At 40.5% G+C, this 21,107-nt stretch overlaps 1 protein-coding gene across 1 annotated transcript in view; it reads left to right on the forward strand.

The window, feature by feature from the left end:
* Nucleotides 1-8,679: 8,679 nt before the first annotated feature.
* fbxw4 (F-box and WD repeat domain containing 4) overlaps nt 8,680-21,107 on the forward strand; it is a 184,130-nt gene continuing 171,702 nt past the window's right edge. The window contains 5 exon segments of the mRNA XM_084321959.1: nt 8,680-9,010; nt 10,019-10,114; nt 13,506-13,691; nt 15,802-15,934; nt 19,665-19,750. Of these exon segments, the coding sequence (XP_084178085.1) occupies nt 8,826-9,010; nt 10,019-10,114; nt 13,506-13,691; nt 15,802-15,934; nt 19,665-19,750 (686 nt within the window). The 5' untranslated portion in view covers nt 8,680-8,825.

A 21,107-nucleotide genomic window follows, 5' to 3' on the forward strand; every position in this document is an offset into this window, starting at 1 on the left:
ACCTGGGTACCTGGCATCGCGGAAACCTGGCCCCCATGCGGGAATCGAACCCTGGACATTCTTGCTGCGAGGCGACCACTACACCACTGTGCCGCCTGTTAAACAACTATGAAAAGAACTGACGAGAACAGATAACAAACAGAAATTAAACAGGTTACAGAAACCGACAAACTGACAAACTGACAAACTGACAAACTGACAACTGAGAACGCAAACTAGGCACAGCGGGGGCAGATGGGGGACAGCGGGGGCAGATGGGGGACATCAACACATGTGGGAAACACATGGGGGACATCTACTGGACAAGGGGAGAAACACAAGGAGAGAGACTAAAGACATAACGAGAGAGACTAGAGACACAAGGAGAGAGACTAGAGACACAAGGAGAGAGACTAGAGACACAAGAAGAGAGACTAGAGACACAAGGAGAGAGACTAGAGACACAAAGAGAGACTAGAGACACAAGGAGAGAGACTAGAGACACAAGGAGAGAGACTAGAGACACAAGGAGAGAGACTAGAGACACAAGGAGAGAGACTAGAGACACAAGGAGAGAGACTAGAGACACAAGGAGAGAGACTAGATACACAAGGAGAGGGACTAGAGACACAAGGAGAGAGACTAGAGACATGAGGAGAGGGACTAGATACACAAAGAGAGAGACTAGAGACACAAGGAGAGAGACTAGAGACACAAGGAGAGAGACTAGAGACACAAGGAGAGGGACTAGAGACACAAGGAGAGAGACTAGAGACATGAGGAGAGAGACTAGAGACACAAGGAGAGAGACTAGAGACACAAGGAGAGGGACTAGAGACACAAGGAGAGAGACTAGAGACACAAGGAGAGAGACTAGAGACACAAGGAGAGAGACTAGAGACACAAGGAGAGAGACTAGAGACACAAGGAGAGGGACTAGAGACACAAGGAGAGAGACTAGAGACACAAGGAGAGAGACTAGAGACACGAGGAGAGAGACTAGAGACACAAGGAGAGAGACTAGAGACACAAGGAGAGAGACTAGAGACACAAGGAGAGAGACTAGAGACACAAGGAGAGAGACTAGAGACACAAGGAGAGAGACTAGAGACACAAGGAGAGGGACTAGAGACACAAGGAGAGGGACTAGAGACACAAGGAGAGAGACTAGAGACACAAGGAGATGGACTAGAGACACAAGGAGAGGGACTAGAGACACAAGGAGAGAGACTAGATACACAAGGAGAGGGACTAGAGACACAAGGAGAGAGACTAGAGACACAAGGAGAGAGACTAGAGACACAAGGAGAAGGACTAGAGACACAAAGAGAGAGACTAGAAACACAAGGAGAGAGACTAGAGACACAAGGAGAGAGACTAGATACACAAGGAGAGAGACTAGAGACACAAGGAGAGAGACTAGAGACACAAGGAGAGAGACTAGAGACACAAGGAGAGAGACTAGAGACACAGGGAGAGAGACTAGAGACACAGGGAGAGGGACTAGAGACACAAGGAGAGGGACTAGAGACACAAGGAGAGAGACTAGAGACACAAAGAGAGAGACTAGAGACACAAGGAGAGAGACTAGAGACACAAGGAGAGAGACTAGAGACACAAAGAGAGAGACTAGAGACACAAGGAGAGGGACTAGATACACAAAGAGAGAGACTAGAGACACAAGGAGAGAGACTAGAGACACAAAGAGAGAGACTAGAGACACAAGGAGAGAGACTAGAGACACAAGGAGAGAGACTAGAGACACAAAGAGAGAGACTAGAGACACAAGGAGAGGGACTAGATACACAAAGAGAGAGACTAGAGACACAAGGAGAGGGACTAGAGACACAAGGAGAGAGACTAGAGACACAAAGAGAGAGACTAGATACACAAGGAGAGGGACTAGAGACACGAAGTGAGAGACTAGAGAGAGGGAGAGACTGCGACATGATGGAGCAGGAGTCACATTCGTGACAGGTGGCCCCAGTGGGGAATTGAACCCCTAACCCTGGCTGTGTTAGTGCCATGCTCAGAGCACCAAACACTCTACCCATTGAGAGTACAATAAAGTAGGTACCGACTTTGTGAAGCCCTAAAACATTAAGTTGAATTCTTAATTTTCACACCCAAACAAGGTTGACATTCTAGTATTGCTAACAGGTCTGACCCAGAATTTATACCTCATTCAAATGTAAGAGCTAACACAAACGTGTTATGCCCTAAAAAGAGCCCATTCACTGACTATGGAGCAGCCCCAGATTTTACATCCAAGTGACATCACAAATTCAAGGGTTCTTCATCTCGTTTCTAGCTTTAGGAGAGAGTGGAATATTTTCATGTTCACAAATATTGACTGAACTGTCCTGAAGCACAGGAATAACATAGATTCTTTTTTTTTTTTTAAACTTTTGACCAGTCAGCTGGTTCTTTTTGCGTTTATTGCTTTTTCTCTGGTCAAGTATGACCGACAGAAACAGGTTGAATGGGGGTACAGATGGGGGGAAAGACACTCTGAGAAAGTACGGCTTGTCCGGGAGTCGAACTCGCTACCCCAGATCCGTGACGCGCACGGTTGTCCCCGACGCCGAAATAGCGTTCGAGGTACGCGGTGAGCTACTGGAGCTCCCCCTATAACATATATTCTTAATAGAAATGTGTGAATTCACTTGTCAATAGGTTAGATAATACAACATTTCATGCCAAATGTTTTTCAGTATTTGAATTAGAAAGAAAATCCATTTCCTGATTATTTTTTATTGAAAGTGAATGGACCATATTCACAGGAATCCCAACCTGAGCATGACATGGCAAAATGGTCATTTTTAGGAATAGGGTCAGTTGATTCCAAACCTGGTGTATCCACCACCACCATCCCATATCTATCTACTGCTAAAGCAGTGTTGTGGAATATTTAAATGAGCCATGACAGTAAGCTGTAGGAATTCAGATCCAGTCAGTTTGTATAAAAATATAGAACATAGTCTAATATCTGCTTCCACAGAGATCAGTTTATCATCAGAGACACACGAGCGTCTGACCAGAAAGTGACCCAGAGGTCTTGGTCAGACGTACATTAAATACAGAATTTACATGACGTACACAGATACCAGATATGACAAGAAAGGTAAACAAATAATTGCCCTAGTGAGAGAATCATAACAAAGATTGGCTAGGGCTTATGTTATGGCTCCTGAAGAGATAGGCTAAATGTCATCTCCTAACCTTGGACGTTGTTAAAGAGACACTGTCAGACTGTAGCGTCTGGGCTATAGCTAGTTGATCTATATTAACTAGTCAAGCTGTACAGAGATTTAACACAGATGGACATAGATAACATTTCCCTCACAGCAGTTAGTGTGTTCTTCTTATCAAAAGTTGCTCAGTAGCACCATATACACAACGTACCTTTATATCACGAATGCACTTTATCAACATGTGCCATTTGCTTTGGAATCCATTTGAGAAGAAACTCAATGGACCGATGTGTTTCCTTCACGTTGCATAGACCTCAGCCTCCGGGCACTGAATGAAATGGTGGTAACAATACTTGACATTAATCTGATTAAGTCCTTCCACATCGGATTAGGAGAGGGGCTTGTCCCCCCGGGCTTCCCCCAATCAACTATAGCCAGTGCTCATGATGACTCAATAATATGATATAATATTGCACACTTTTTAGAACTGTATATAGTCATCTTTATTTTTGTCATATTCTATCTTATTTTATTCTTATTCTATGCTAATTCTATTGTATTTATATTATTGGAAGCTGCTATGGTCGAGGAACCACAACTAATTGAATTTCACTCTTTCTTTGCTGTAAGGTACTGAAATACGTGACAAAAAAATAATTGTTTCTTTGCAGTCTCAGCTTGCTATAGGTTTAGTCTGGGTAAGGGCTAATCCCTTTTATTCTATCAATCGGACCAAGACTTGGTTAGTTCATTCGTATTTTTGTGTGTGTGTGTGTGCGCATGTTTTTCCATACTGACTGACTGAGTTATTTCCTGAATAAAGATGATCAGATCTCTGGTAACCCCTAGACTTAAATAGGTCCCTCTGCATGGAGAAACACAATTCTACAGATTTGTCAATTCAATCAACCAATCAATTAGTCTGCAAATACTTGTGACTATTAGCCAACTAAGGATTTCTTTACATGAGAACATGTAAAGTGTGGTTGAGGAATACACACTTTCATAAACGATGCTTCTGAGCTCCGGGAGTGCGGTACATTAGATGTCCTGGCGGGGCGTTATCAGTAACCTGATTGAATTAGGGCCCCAGTCTGCCCTCTCCATTACGACTCCTGCTGCCTCCCATGACTGTAAAGCAGAACCCTGTTGTGGGAAAAATCACACCTTCTGTGTAGTCTGTGATGCCATGCAAATGCGGAGCAATTCGGGTGCGGAAAAAAGGTGGTAAAATCGCTTTCATCCATTTTATTGAGCCGCTACCATCATCCTTAACCCCGGATAAACAAACACAGCTACCTTCTTCATTTGCTTAGGAACAATTTAGCCTTTGCCTTGCCCCCCCCCCCCCCCCCCCCCCCTGTGGAGGCCGTAGAAAAGCAAGGGGTGAGCGGGGAGCGTGACCCTGCCTTCCTAAGCAGCCTTACATGCTCCAAGCTGACACAGGCTTCCCCCCATCAAAAACCACTTACAACATCCAATCACTTATTACTTATGTATGATATGTAGGAAAGCGTCCACTAAATAGCATATTTTCCAGAGCCCCCCCAAAAAATCCAAGATCATCAAATGCTATTTGTCATTCATTATTTGGCCAAAATCAGTAGTTTGCCTTATAGAAAAGATCTCTATGAGATCTCAGGTGTGTTCACCCATTTACTACACGTTGAAGCCAGGTATTAGACTATGACTTAGTCCAGTGTTTCAGGACTACTCTTGCAGAAAATCTTAATGACGTTTTGTCAAAAAGTTATTTAACCAGACAGACATTCTTGGGCCATGTGTGATTCAGTGTTGGCTGGTATCTGGGGATAACTCCTCTTTTCAATCATAGCCATTGTAGAAGTGCTGTAGTTACACAGATAGATTTCCCATCCAAAATGACAGCTGCCCCCTTAAATCCATGTCCTTGTTCGGTAATTTTAACCAAAAAACCCAGCAGCCGCACCGTAATTGAAACGCAAACAGCGGATCAAAGCGAAGCTCCAACTCGACTGGCTCATTGTTTATATACAGGCCTTATGGGAGACCTGTTGACTTTTCCAATTGGAGCTGTAAACTTTTGTTTGTCCTGCATTTCCAAGACTGATGTCAGGCTGATCTGAACAATTACCAGCTAAATGTGTTTGCCAGCACAGGGAGAGTCCCCCCCCCCCCGCCCCCGCCCTCTTCTGCTGCCCTAAAAAGATCAAAGGGGAAGACCCCCCCGGCCCCCTCGAAGCCCCCCCCCCCCCCAAACGCACCCCTCCATTCCCCATATCCCTCCTCCCCGACCTCTCAGTTTCCTTTTACCCATGACAGTTCAGCTGGAAAGCCGACCATAAATGATTTTTTTCGACGTCCCAGTGTTTGGGGACATGTCCTTTCAGAGTGCACGGCTTTTCAACAAGGGGACACGTCTCTAAAAAAACGAGAGAGAAAAAAAACGATCTGCATATTTCAATTATGTGCCGTTGTGCACAGCTGATCAAAGACTTGTGGGGATGCCAGTCGTAAACTGAAGGCTTGAGGACACTCATGATGTGAATGAGCACAAATTGATGCTACCGATGCTAAACGGTTAAGCGCCTCACAAAATGTCATAAGGTCAATCAACTTTTGGTAGTCATTTGACCGTGACACAACCGATATTCACTTTAGTTCAAGTCGAGAATATCTGCAAAATGCACATTAGCAATCAGGACATCACGTCTATAGTCTACATACAAAGAACATCATTAGCTGTACAATCTATGTTTACATAAATGCATAATAAAAATAATCAGTAGAATCACTTCCTGGTCTCACAGTATTTGAATGCTAAAACTATTGCTTTTTCCAGGATGTGCTATGGGCTTAGCTAAAGGCCTAAATGCTTTATGCCCAGTCATATTAAACTAATAGAACATATAATGTGTTGCCCCTAGGTCCCATAGTTGCAAATAGGAATGTGGTCACTCGGTTGGACACTGCCTGTAGTTGTCTGTGAGAAACCTGTTCCCTGGGACCTTTTGCTGGCTGTCGCACTTGGGTCCCTCCTCTGTAAGCGTTGCGGTAGCTGCGCTGAATGGGATGGGGTCAGGCAGCCACTTTGGTCCAAACAAAAAGCGCCACCTAGGAGCTGCATATCTGCCAATCACACACCATGACCCTTGATCAAACGACCTATCACATACCATAACCCCTGATCAAACAGGCCTATTGTAGCCCTAATGGAAAAACATGTCAGACAATGATGGCTTTGAATGTTGACATGGGATGGGGGTCACTGTGCAGGAGAAACACACAACAACAAAAACGCCAGAGGGTCCTGGTCAGGCAGCCAGAAAAGGAGGTGTTGGCGAAGAGGGAAGGAGGGGGGAGGTGAGGAGGACTACCTCATAATATCTATTAGGTGGCTACCACTATGAGACTAGCAAATTAAATCTCAGGAGCCATGATAAATGTAACCCTTTCAAAAGTGTACAATCTCATATCATGTGAGATTAGAATTTTGAACATTCTAATGACAATGTCACAATGGCTACTGGCCATCGAAAGCTATTATGGTTTCAGCTTGACAACTTAAACATTCAAAATGAATTGTGGACGTTTATTTCCTGTTGCAATAAATGTATTTACTATTGCAGTGTTTGCTAATATCCATAGCTGAAAGGAAATAAACGTGGGTCCAAGCTGTTCCCATAGCAACGCAATTTCACTGAAATGGTCTATGGAGTTTTAAAATTCTGAGAACACATGCTGTACACCTGAAAGAGTAATCATACAAAGGTAGAAGATAGTCAGTCAATCCTGATTTAAAGTGTTAATCTGCAAGATCCTAATTTATTTTAGTTTTGTTTCTATTGGTGATAAGTGATCATTGCTGTTGCATTTTTGTACTGTATTAACTTGCTTTCCATCTTGAAAATAAATAACTACTGAGTTAGTGTTCTATTAATTCCAAACAAACTGCTGTTGCTGCTGGTGACGTAAAATGTATCACTTTGCACGTGCCGGATGAATGTCCTTACCAGACACCACTGTTTAGATAAGCTAAGAATAGCAAATATAAAAGCATTTATGAACTTGATATAAGTAGTTGGCAATAGAGACAGAGTGTAATTTATTTATATGAAGATTATTACTTATAATAATGCCTGTTGTAACAGTTGTGTTGTGGGTGGGTTTATTCTTACTGTCTGACGTGACGTCTAGTCTCCAAAAAAGTGAGGCAACTATACCAGTGATAAGAAGATGAATAAAGGATAAGGCCTGTGTATTTTATGTTATTTTATTTGTATTGTGTATAGTCTACATAGCATATGACTACTAAAGACTACTTACACGTATGGTCCATCCAGCCAACACTATAGATTATAGCTCATATCCAGATGTTATTGTTCTCCAAAAACGTGTTAAAACAAGTCTCAGAGTCGTACTGCTTGCTTTGATCAGTATAATTCATAATTGAAGTGAACATGGACGTGGTACTTTTTACCTGGAACTACTTTATAAAGTGACAGTGTTTGCTGTTGAGTTCCGGTTCAGGCAGACATGTGCACAATCTGTATTGTTGCCATGAACAAAAAAGTTACATTTTCATTTATTTTAGTTTATAAACCTAACCCTTACCTTAAACCTGAATATAGATACTTTATTTCACTTTACAGCTTGGCCAAGAAGTCATAACTGCGATATAACTGCGATATTTTAAAGCAGATAATCAATTTCAAAAATCACATGATAAAACACACTCAACAAAAGCAAGCAATTCTCTCTCTCTCTCTCTCTCTCTCTCTCTCTCTCTCTCTCTCTCTCTCTCTCTCTCTCTCTCAAGGGCTGTCAGTCATCTCAAACACAGAATGGATTTGTTTTAAGGCTGGTTTTCAGTGCCCAGTGAAGAGCTTCCTAGTCAAACCCACTCAACGTGGACTCTGGATATGATGTCATACCACTTAATCTACCATTTAAATATACAAATTCAAATATAAAGCTATATGGATGTACAATACAAACATACACTTAAGCAATCAAATATAATACAAAACAAAATGGTGTAATATCATCTTAAATCCAAAGTGCTGTGTCAAGCACACAGATAGCAGAAATCCACCTCTGTCACTGGTGAGCAGAGATATGGTATAGGCCTACAATTGTAATTTACCCAACATATTAGTGGAACAGCAATACTGTGCTGTCCCGTATCACATGAATTTATTTTTTAAATATATATTTCTCTCCTTTCCCAATTCTACTTAAAAAAAAAAAAAAAGGTTTCCGCAATACAATGAACACCCTCGTCTAATAACTGGTTAGACATTTACCCCAAACTAACTACTAAGATCAGAGGCTGCAAATAGAAAAAACAATTAAAAAGACTTGGCACAATCACCGAATGCTGTTCATTCTAGTTAGTTATTATTTTGTATTCATTCTAGTGAGTGTTAAAAGCAACAGGCTGCATTTCATTACGTCATTACGTTTTACAGCGTCGTGACGTCACCGTCTGTCAGTCTATACTTCTGGAATGGCTTCCTGATTATTCTGTACTGAAGCTCTCTAAAAGATGGAATATTGTTTACCGATTTTTAAACCCGTTTTTAAAAACGACCATAGACGAGGCCACACACCACCAAGGGCAAGATATAGAGTTAATAAACGGAGGAGAGAAATCTACTCAGAGCGCTCAAAATGTTGTTATCTCAGTTGCCAGAGGATGTCCTCTATCATATCTTGTCATATTTGGACTACAAGTCACTGAGTCGCCTTTCTCAAGTTTGCAAAACAATTCACCACTTTGTAAACCGAGATGCTGTATGGAGGAAGATTGCGAAAGAGTTCCTAAACACTGGAATTACACGAAATGGAAGAGACATGTAAGAGAACAACCGAAGCCTCTCACACGAAGCTCGCAGGCTAATAATAGACAGCAAGAAATAGTATCGAGCGCTTACATTCATTGTCGCAATAATATAATTATCCTGCCGTTCAGTGATACTGTTTAGAATCTAAACTTTAGATGTTCCTTTATTGTAATCAGTGGGCTCGTGAATTGTCACGTAAAACAGCAAACGGCACATACAACACATATACAGCAAAGCTACAGTCAGTAGCCTATGTCATGTCACAATGCCATAGTGCCACATGGCGCTGGGGATGGTACACAGCCATGAGTGTTGATATGCCTATATCCTCATAGGAGTTATGGACTATATTGAGTTTTCAAATAGCTAGCTGTGTACACTATAGGCAAAATGGGAGCAATGGTGGTGTTGGTAAAACACAGTCTCCCAACGAGGATGATCATTTTGGAGACCATACACATACCATCCCCTCATGCCCCCTGAAATCACACCTGCTCCCCGACCCCTACACAGACTCCTGAAAACCAGACCCCAGCATGTCTGGTTGGTTGGCCCGGAGCCACTATGGCATCGCAGTTTCCTCCTCTTCCAGCCATTTCCCCCAGTGGTGGAGTGAAACCCAGTCTGATCATACCAGACGTCCCCTCGGAGAAGCAGGCAAAGGCCAGTGTAAAAACTGAACTTGGTTTCCCTGCTGAGAGCAACAGGGCACCACATCCTTTAGCCAAGCTGCTTCCTCCCGCCTAGTGTCCCCCCCTCCCCTGGCACAGGCCTGCTGAACACATGTGAATGCATATGCTACTGTTCTGGATGACGGTCAGTTGCTGTTGCCCAGGCTTCCATACTCATAACATCGATAATTCCCATTGTGACTTTGCATCACAATCTCTCAAGTATGCCAGTCATAACAATGGATTTTGTTTAACTTCCATAACATAATTTCTTAATAAACATATGCATATAAGTTGTGTTATTGTCTAAATGCTGTGTATTGATCTGTCGGTATCAATGCGTTTGCAGATATCCACACATCCCGGTGAAGGAGAGAGTGACGAGAGCTCAGAACTGGCATGACGGGGTCTGCAAACGAGCTACTCTTCTCAAATGGAAGACCAAGTAAGTGTGTTGCCAGCCTTCATACTGTGGGCCATTAGATACTAAAGACCAAGCCAATGCCAATCTGCATTATGGCAACCAGCAAACCTTTCTGGATGGATTCTGTGTGTCTGCGTGGGTTTCCTCCAGGTACTCCAGTTTCCTCCCACACCATAAAAGACATGTCTGCTAGGTACATACTCCTACCATTGCCCTTGGCTCACTGTTCTTAAATTGTAAAACAAAAAAAAAGTATTCTCTTTATTTAAACTCTGTAGTCATTGAGGGGGACCCTCATTTTCAATGGCGCAGAGTGTACAAAGCATTACTTGTAACAGGACACAATACTGTATATTTATATTTGATATTTTTGTTACAGTTTTTTTTAGACATTACAGTAGACACTACAAACGTGACATACATACACATATAAACAAAACAGAAAAAAAAATAATAATAAAAAAAAAAACCTGAACAAGACACCAAAAAATATATAGAAAAAAAATAAAATAAAAAAATTAAGAAAAAAATTAAGAATTAATAAAAAAAAAAGTTAAATAAAAAAGTTCTCAGAGCACTTCATGTTACAGAGTCATTCCTATACAGTGTCCTTGTTTCAGGAGGTGAGAGATGTAGTCAATCGTTCCACATAAGAGATAAAGGGTTGCCACACCACATCAAATTTTCCACTTGTTCCCTCCAGAGTATATTTTATCTTTTCAACTTTTAGATGGTACATTACATCGCAAATCCACCTGCCAAATGAGGGAGGATGTTCGTTTTTCCAGTTCATAAGAATGAGACGTCTTGCTAAAAGGAAGGAATAAGCGATACAGATCAGTTGTGCTTTTGGTCGATGTAAATCCTCGGAAAGAACATGGTTCCAGTACCCGACCTGCCAGGTCTGAGTAGAGCTTAAATATGGATGACCAGAAGTCTGCTAGGCTAGGACATGACCAAAATGTGTGATACAGACCGGCCGGGGCTTGTTTGCATCTGTTACAAGTAGGACTAACCTCAGGGAACATTTTTGACAGTTTGAGTTTGGACATATGTAGCTTAAATTGAATAAGCATGTGTCTCGCACAGATAGATGAAGCGTGACATTTTTGTAGTATTCTTGACCACACCTCTTCTGATATGTCTGTTTCAAAGTCCTTTTCCCAGTGCCCCTTTATAATTGAGAGTGACGAGTCCTCCATCTCGAATATGTTCGTATAAAGCTTAGGCATTGTTCCCTTGAGCTCAGGTTTTGTCTCCAGGATTGAGTCCAGTGATGTATTTGGCGGCAGGGATGGAAATTTAGCGGATTGACTACGTATAAAGTTTCTAACTTGTAAGTAACGAAAGAAGTGGTGTGTTGGCAAATCATACTTGTTCTTAATTTGTTCAAATGACATAAATACGTTGCTTTCATAGAGCAGTCTCGTGTTCACAAATATAAATACTGTATATTTAAAACAATAGATCAATCATAAATACATAGTCAGAATTATTTTTCTATAATACATTCATAAGCGAGTGCAATTAGCAGAAACAATTACATGTTGATGGTGGACGATTATTGATTTAAAATCTAAAATGTCCAAAAGAAACAAGAGTGGTTCGTTCTAGGTCACGTTGTAATAGATTCCATTATTCCGCTGCACTAATACAGAAATCAGTCTTACCAAGATTAGTTGTAGCTCGGGGAACCTGACAATCACTGGAGCATGTTACGCGTGGACCAGTGTTCCAGAGTAGCATAGATGAGAGATGAGGCCAAGTAGGCATTTGAGCATTTGGAAAAGCGCTATATAAATCCAATGTATTATTATTATTATTATTATAAATAAACAATTACCAATGATTATTTTGTCTGTCAGATAAAGAGGACCAACCAACCTTATCATAAAGAACACAGTGGTGAGTGTTGTAGTTGTCACCAGTAATAAACCAGTAATCAAATAAAAGGATGGTTAATTAATGCAAAAAGATGGTGTTCACAAATTATACCAGGGAGGAAGACCAACGTATTGTATGAGAATGATTTGAAGGGTGACACGGGAGTATAGTCTAGTGTGTGTGTGTGTGTATGTGTGTGTGTGCATGTGTGATTGTGTTGTGTGTAGTTGAAGTATTTGTAAATTGTATTGTATTATATGTATTGGTAATCGTGTCATATACTTGCTGAAGTATATACAATATTATATATAATATAGTTATTGATGGGGGATGGAAACATATAAGCTTTGCTTCTTCCATCTCCTTTTCAAACAGTGTATAGTTTCTGGCTGTTTTTATTTATTTTTTTAATTTTTCCCATTTCATTTATTTTCAAATGTTGTTTTGCCGGACAATGGTAAATGTAGCCAAACTAACACTGTGGTTTGAAATAAGACTATTGAATCTTGAATCTTGAATCTTAAATGCAGGGGACAAATTCAGGGTACTGTATATGCAAAAATGTATTTGGCAAATAAAGACATTCTAAATCATTATTGGACATGATGGCAAGTTTTGCTCAGGCAGTATCGGCTATTGACTTTGCCTTTCTACAGTTTGGTTTTAATTTTTTTTAAATTTTCCATTAAAAACATACAAACAAAAACAACACTTGTGAAAAAGAAAACAAAATCAATATAAATAACAAAGACCAAAAAGGGGCATCCACCATTCTCCTCCTTCCATATCTCACACACTCACAAGTCTGGCCTCGTGGGGCTCATCAACTCCCTCCATCTCCCCCCACCTCTCCTCGAACCTCTCCCTCGGTCGTCTCAATGCATACGTCAACTTTTCCATCACGTAGTAGATCTCATGTCCATCCATTCTCCCTCTGTCAGCACCACCTGACTCATCCACTTCCTTGTGAGAGTCTATTTGGTTGCCACCCTTAATATGTAAAAAATGTACTTGTCATCACTATCCCTTATATCAAAAACTATTTTCCTCAAATACATCACTTTGAATTTTAATGGTATTTTTACTTGTAATACTTTTTCCATGTACTTGTGTCCGTAGAGGGAGAATGGATGGGCAATCCCAAAATATATGATAGTGGTTGGCATCTTTATTCCCACATTCCCTCCAACAAGTTTAGATTTTTTTTCCATAGATTTATACATTTATAAACATTCGGCTTATTGATATTAGGACCTGTCCATCCTTGTAAGAAAACAGTGGTCAATCATACTAGTTTATGGTTGGATTTTCTTCAATCCGATGACTTCAACAAGTTCTCAGAAATGCCAGTGACTTATTGTTTTAGTTTTGTTGAACAAAAAAATGAATGACATTCCTGTAGCCACTGTGTTTGTCAACTAACAAACCTTCCAAAGCATAAGAAAAGTGTCCTGTAAAGATAATTTCCACTCTTTATTTGTGTGTACGCCCCCTCCCCCCCCCCCCCCCGTCCCCCACACACTCACAGACTGTTGCCATGGCTCCAGCTGGATGGAGACATTCTATATCTGTCTCAGGCGGCAGACATTGGAGCATACCATCTGTGCCAAGACAGGGGGAGGTTCCAGCGCAACCCCTTTATCGTGTACTCCGGACATCAGGGCGACGTATGTCGCTTCGCTGTGACGGACTCTCACCTCATCAGTGGTGGAAGGTTAGCGTGATAACAGTTTGTTCATGTTCTCTTCCAGGGGGTCTAAAAAAGTACTGTTGTTGTTCAGCTTAGTATTATTTGGGGGCGACAGTGACAGTGGCTCAGGAGGTAGAGCGGTCGTCTGGTAGTCGGAAGGTTCCCGGTTCGATTCCCGCTCCTCCCGGACAGCGCATTGAAGTGTCCTTGAGCAAGACACTTAACCCCTAAACCTAATTGCTCCCGATTTGCAGGTTGGCACCTTGCATGGTTGCCTTCATCGTAGGTGTGTGAATGTGTGAGTGAATGGGTGAATGTGAGGAACAAAAATGTTAAAGCGATTTGGATAAAAGCGCTATATAAATGCACCATTTACCCATCTTTTAAAAGGGAACTCGGAAATAAACACTGGAATTGTGAGCTTTTGGGGAAATGTGCGCTCTGTCTTTATGAGCAATTATTAGCATGATAACATTAACAGAAACATCATTCTACACCAAGGCAATAAGAATCAGGGCCACATATGTTACTTGTGTGTGTGTGTGTGTGTGTGTGTGTGTGTGTGTGTGTGTGTGTGTGTGTGTGTGTGTGTGTGTGTGTGTGTGTGTGTGTGTGTGTGTGTGTGTGTGTGTGTGTGTGTGTGTGTGTGTGTGTGTGTGTGTGTGTGTGTGTGTGTGTGTGTGTGTGTGTGTGTGTGTGTGTGTGTGTGTGTGTGTGTGTGAGTGAGTTACGTGTGTGTGTTCATTCTCGCCTGTTATTACATGAGGGGATTGTCTGCCAGTAATCCATGTGGTTTCTGAGATGATGAAGCCAAAATGTCAAAGCGGTCCATGATCAACAGGGGAAATATTTAAAAGCTTGAAAAGTTACAACAGATGACCAAGTAGGCTATAACTCAAAGCAGAGCAGTCCCCCGTTAGGGCAAAGCCAGTAGGAGGAGGTGAACGGAGCGAGACAGACACAGCTTCACTCTAGGAAGAGAGGTAGATGCGTGTTCACTTAGTTATAGCTGCTATCCTTGTGTTTTTGTAATGGACTTTCCATCAGCAGACAACCTGACTGGATTGGAGAGATACTGTGTCGGCTAATGCCTACCAGCATTTACATGTAGTGTCTGATGTTAGCAGATGCTTTTAATCCCAAACGATTTACAAATTGTGTCCAACAAGTCAGCGAGAGGTTACACCTCTGGCGATTAAGGGGTAAGTGGTATTGTACATCTAGCAGTGCCGAATTTGAGTGCAGTATTTGAGTGCAGTGACCACATTAAGCCAACATCTATTTATTGGGTGGTAAACACGGGTAAATGTTTGGTTTTTTTTTTATCCCGAAAAAAATTACTTGGAAAATAAAATCGGAATTTGAGAATAAAACAGATTTTATGAGGCTCGGATCGCAAAAAAGCTTGATCTGGACATTCCTACAAACAAATAATAACATGTCATGAAATTACATATTCTGAATGCCATATAATTCTTGGACAGCCCATGATTTGCTGTTGTAAAATCAATCAAAAACACTTGGGAGTGTGAATGTTATATATATCACCAGAAAGTGCTCAACGTCTACTGTCTTTTAAAGGGGCACACCAACATTATGGGAAATGTGCTTACTATCTTTTCCAGAGTCAGACAAGAAGATAGATACCAATTTCCTCTACGTGCGTTCAGTAGAAAGCTATCCGGCTACAAGCTTGCCTAGCTTAACACAAGTGAATGTAAGCGGATGTGGACCAGCTAGCCTAGCTTTTGGCCAGAAACGCCTCTCCCGGAGTTTTAAGCTAGGCTAGTGGTCCGTATCCACTTCCATTAATTTGTGCTAAGCTAGGCTAGCTTGCAGCCGGATAGCTCTCTATACATACTGTTCTCGGATAGCTCTCTATGCATTCTTCCATACTCAACACAGAGAGGAAATTGGTATTTATCTTCTTGTCTGATTCTGACGGTAAGCACATTTCCCATAATGTTGGCGTGTTCCTTTAACTATGAATGAATACAGCATGCTACCTTATAGATAATAAAGTTTTAAAACATTGTTCCTCTGAACATTTATAGAGTTAAATGGTTCTTGGTCTGAGGTACTCCTATATCTCCTTGTGCTCAATGATCACACTTTTGCCTTGTGTCTCGGTCAGCGATGGGAAGATCCTGGTGCACCACAGGAGGAGCAACTACTCAGTGGAGTTATCTGGTCACAACCAGGAGGTCAACTGTCTGGACGCCAGAGAGGGACTGATCGTCAGCGGGTCCAGAGACAGAACAGCTCGGGTAAAATATGCTAACGTGCTAATGTTGCTAATCTTCTCCACAGTAAAATAGGCTAATGTTGCTAATCTTCTCCACAGTAAAATAGGCTAACGTGCTAATGTTGCTAATGTTCCCCACAGTAGAATAGGCTAATGTTGCTAATGTTCTCCACAGTAAAATATTCGAATGTTGCAAATGTTTCCACAGTAAAATAGGCTAACGTTCTCCACAGTATCCTAAAATAGGCTAATGTGGCTTATGTTCTCCACAGTAAAATAGACTATGTGCTAAACGTACATTTGGGATCATCCCTATGTTCCCCGGGTCCTATGTTCCCCGGGTCCTATGATGGTCCCCGATTGATTGATTAATTGATTGAACATTTTATAAATGTTTATTATTTTATTAATTATTAATGACCGCCTTGTTTCGAACTGCTTAAGCTTAGGCCCTCTTTCGAAGTTGGTTAAGCTTAGAGTTTGAAATTAGGGCTGGTTGTCTAAAATGTTCAACCAATCAATCAATCAATCGGGGAACATAGGACCCGGGGAACATAGGACCCGGGGAACATAGACATGCTCCCGTAAATTTGGCTAATGTGCTAATGTTCTCCACAGTAAAATAGGCTAACGTGCTAATGTTGCTAATGTTCTCCACAGTAAAATAGACTAATGTTCTCCACAGTAAAATATTCTAATGTTGCTAATGTTCTCCACAGTAAAATAGGCTAACATGCTAATGTGGCTTATGTTCTCCACAGTAAAATAGGCTATGTGCTAAATGTTCTCCACAGTAAAATAGGCTATGTGCTAAATGTTCTCCACGGTAAATTAGGCTAATGTGCTAATGTCCTCCACAGTCAAATAGGCTAACGTGCTAATGTTGCTAATGTTCTCCACGGTAAATTAGGCTAACATGCTAATGTTCTCCACAGTAAAATAGGCTAACGTGCTAATGTTACTAATGTTCTCCACAGTAAAATAGGCGAACATACTAATGTTACCAATGTTCTCCACAGTAAAATAGGCTAACATACTAATGTTGCTAATGTTCTCCACAGTAAATAGGCTAATGTTGCTAATGTTCTCCACAGTAAAATAGGCGAACATACTAATGTTACCAATGTTCTTCACAGTAAAATAGGCTAACATACTAATGTTGCTAATGTTCTCCACAGTAAAATAGGCTAATGTTACTAATGTTCTCCACAGTAAAATAGGCTAATGTTGCTAATGTTCTCCACAGTAAAATAGGCTATGTGCTAAATGTTCTCCACGGTAAATTAGGCTAATGTGCTAATGTCCTCCACAGTCAAATAGGCTAACGTGCTAATGTTGCTAATGTTCTCCACGGTAAATTAGGCTAACATGCTAATGTTCTCCACAGTAAAATAGGCTAACGTGCTAATGTTACTAATGTTCTCCACAGTAAAATAGGCGAACATACTAATGTTACCAATGTTCTCCACAGTAAAATAGGCTAACATACCAATGTTGCTAATGTTCTCCACAGTAAATAGGCTAATGTTGCTAATGTTCTTCACAGTAAAATAGGCGAACATACTAATGTTACCAATGTTCTCCACAGTAAAATAGGCTAACATACTAATGTTGCTAATGTTCTCCACAGTAAAATAGGCTAATGTTACTAATGTTCTCCACAGTAAAATAGGCTAATGTTGCTAATGTTCTCCACAGTAAAATAGGCTAACATACTAATGTTGCTAAATGTTCTCCACAGTAAAATAGGCTAACATACTAATGTTGCTAATGTTCTCCACAGTAAAATAGGCTAACATACTAATGTTGCTAATGTTCTCCACAGTAAAATAGGCTGAGTCGATCCTTTTTGGCACAACAAGGAGATCTCATGGAAGTCTCCTGTAACAGAGCAGTAATCACAGGGGAAAAAAGCGTCAAGTAGGACTTACACTATAGCAGTCTCTCTCATGTGAATCTAGTGCTGCCAACATTCTATCTACAGTAAGTGTGTGCAGGCTATCTACAAGTTCCTGTATCGGAATACCAGGCTTTTTTAATTTGCTGTTAAAAAGCTGTTAGTGTCATCCTTGCTTCAGTGTCATTTTGACTATGCGAGTGCAGCATGGAACAGGGGTCTGTCGACTATATTTAGAAATAAACTACAGGTGATGCAAAACAATACTATTCGTTACTTACTAGGTGTGCCTCCCAGAACGCATGTAGGAAGTGCCGAATTCAGAAAGGTGGGACCTGCTACCAGTACACATCAGGGTTGAACAGATGAAACTGAACCACATGTTCAACATGGTACAGCCCCAACCTATCTGAAGTCTCAGATCGATATCGTCCATATGCAGCATGGACACAATACCAGGGCCAGTGTTCGCTCCTGTAAGGTGATTTGATTTGACATTTAAAATAATTCAAGATTCCAGAAAACATCAAGGATGAAACACAAAAAAGTCAAATTCAAGATAAGCAATACAAAAACATGACCACAAATATTAATACGACAAACTACATAGACGTGTCAATTTTAAGTGCAGTACAACGTAGCCACAGGCATGTATCAGACAACATTTTCATACATTTTAAAATCTAGTTTTTAACATTGTCGAGGAGCCATGATTTAACTTTTTTCTTAAAATTCTTAAAAATTGTGTCGACTACTAATGCATTTTAGCTGTGACGGTAGCAAATTCCAATTTGTGGCTCCCCAGAATTTAAAAGAACATTTGCCCACATTTGTTTGTCGACAATGTTGGCTCTGGTGTTATGGGTATGCATTTCCCTATTCCACTGAAAATTATTTGTAAGATAATTGTGGGCCCTATGCTATTGTTATAAATGTTGTGAACTATATTGAGCTGAAGTTGAACGTACCTGGCTTCCAGAGGGAGCCAGCCCAACAACTGGAAGTGTTGTTTGCCCACATGTGCTCTGGAGGCTAGTCCTAGGGTTAATCGGATTAGTTTGTTCTCGGAAACCTGTAATTTTTCTTTTAAAACTTTGGTCAGACCTCCGTACCAAGAACAGATAGCATGTTTGGATTCATAAATAAATTCAATCAATCAATCATAATGATACCAAATATTTTTTTTCAATACTTTACTTGTTGAGTCGTGTGCTGTATAAGCCAATCAGAGGCTTTGTTACATTTTGGATTGGTTGAACAGCAGAAAAAGACAAATACCAGCATTATATCTTGGAACAGACATGTTTATTGGCTCACTGAGGCTGATGAGATTAACTACTTAGGTACTACTTTTTGATACTTTGATACTAATAATATTGAAGCAATTCTATCGGTAAGAGTATAGCATTTCAATACCCAGCTTTATATACGGTATAACTTGTATAAATAACAATATAACCAAATTGTCCTGTCTTTGATCTTGATGGTTAAACTGGTCAAACTGAAACACACAAAAAAAACAGATAGGGTAGGCTTTGAAGCTTGTAATTTAATCTTTCTTAGCTAGCATGATAACACGACTAATATTGAAATTATTCTCATTTGTAAGAGGTTATAACATGTAAAGTGTCACTCCACAAAGTTACAATTAACATAAATACAGACAAAGGACCAGATAAAATTTTTGCAGGTGACTCATAAGTGACAACTCATAAGTCACAACTCTTTTGTTTACACAAAAGGAAGCAACAAAAAAAACACATTAAGATATTTACAACACAATTATAACTGTATATAACCATATATATTATACCATTGATCATATGAGGTGACTTTCTCTTAATGTTTCCTTTAGATTTGGACTACGTCTTCCACCTGCCCTCGAGACACCATCCCCATGTATGACAGAGTGTGGTCTGTTGCTATTAGTCCCACACTGAGGTAAGCTTACACTCAGTTTCTCCCATAACAGTTATTAGTCTCAAACAAAACACTATTCGCCTTTTTCACTTCGCCACCACTTTTGTTTTCGTAGTTCGCTATGAGCGTATTTGAATGAGTTGATGACTAAATTCATATCCATGTATTTCAAAACACGAAAACTATGGTGGTGAAAAACAATCTGAGTTGTGTAATCATAAGCTTGTAATTCCGATAGTGTTATTCTGTCTGTTGTTATTATTTTTGGTTCTTGAAGTGGCATCTCTATAGCCAAGTTTTAATGTTGAAGTGAATGGGGATCTGCATCCCTTCCTCACATTACATCGGACTTGACCAACATGGCGACGAAGTGAATCTTCTTTCGTTCCTTTATTTAGCCAGATAAAACATTGAACAGGTTTCTTATTTGCAATGTCGATCTGGTCCAAGAGGCCCCAACAGGAATACAAAAAAAAAAAAAAAAAAAAATATATATATATATATATATATATATATATATATATATATATATATATATATATATATATATATATATTAATAATAAAAAGAAAAAGAAAACACAGTTAACTCATTGACTGCCAGCTATTAGACGGGGCCCGTCGTAGCAAGGCCACACTTTAAAAGATAGGAGTGCGTCACCTTGTTTGTAGAGCTATAACTATATTCTATATTATAGCTATGGATACAATACTATGGCCCATTTGACATCTATCGTTCAATATGTGAAAAAGAATAAAAAATTTCATCCATACGTTCCCGTGTTATACCGTGGTGATTATAAGTATAGTTATAGCGTGGTGTGGGGTAATTCCCGAAAGGCTGAGTAATAGCCTTATACGTCAATTCTACTATAAACGTTGCCGTTTCTTGCCTGTACACGCTACTATTCCCAAATCAAATCTATATCATAGGTATTATGTTTCATCATGAATGCCTGAAAGGGGGGGGGGGGGGGGGGACGTTTTTTGATCGTCACCAATGGCATACGTTGTGGAGTAACGTTACACACACGTTGCGAATCGAGGTGAAGACATGGTTGGATCAACGCAGGATTAATAACATATAGCCCTACCTTCACTAGGATGTACCCCAAAAAGAATATTCCAATTATCTGATCGCGAGTCCCAGTATTGGTGTTGATCGTGTCACCAACATAATCCACCACACATCATGCATCGGGAGCATTTGACGCTTCTCAATCCGATCGCTATAACCGCTCCATTCACCCGACAAAGAAAAGTGCGCCCGGTGACATTTGACCGTTGCACAGGCCAAGATACAAGGTTTCAAAGGGTGCTCGATACCGCCTTCTAGCTGGATGCAGCCGGTATTGCACTTTGGCGATTTCAGACTCATT

This window comes from Notolepis coatsorum, assembly GCF_963971535.1.
Source record: "Notolepis coatsorum genome assembly, chromosome: 9".
NCBI classification, from domain to species: domain Eukaryota; kingdom Metazoa; phylum Chordata; class Actinopteri; order Aulopiformes; family Paralepididae; genus Notolepis; species Notolepis coatsorum.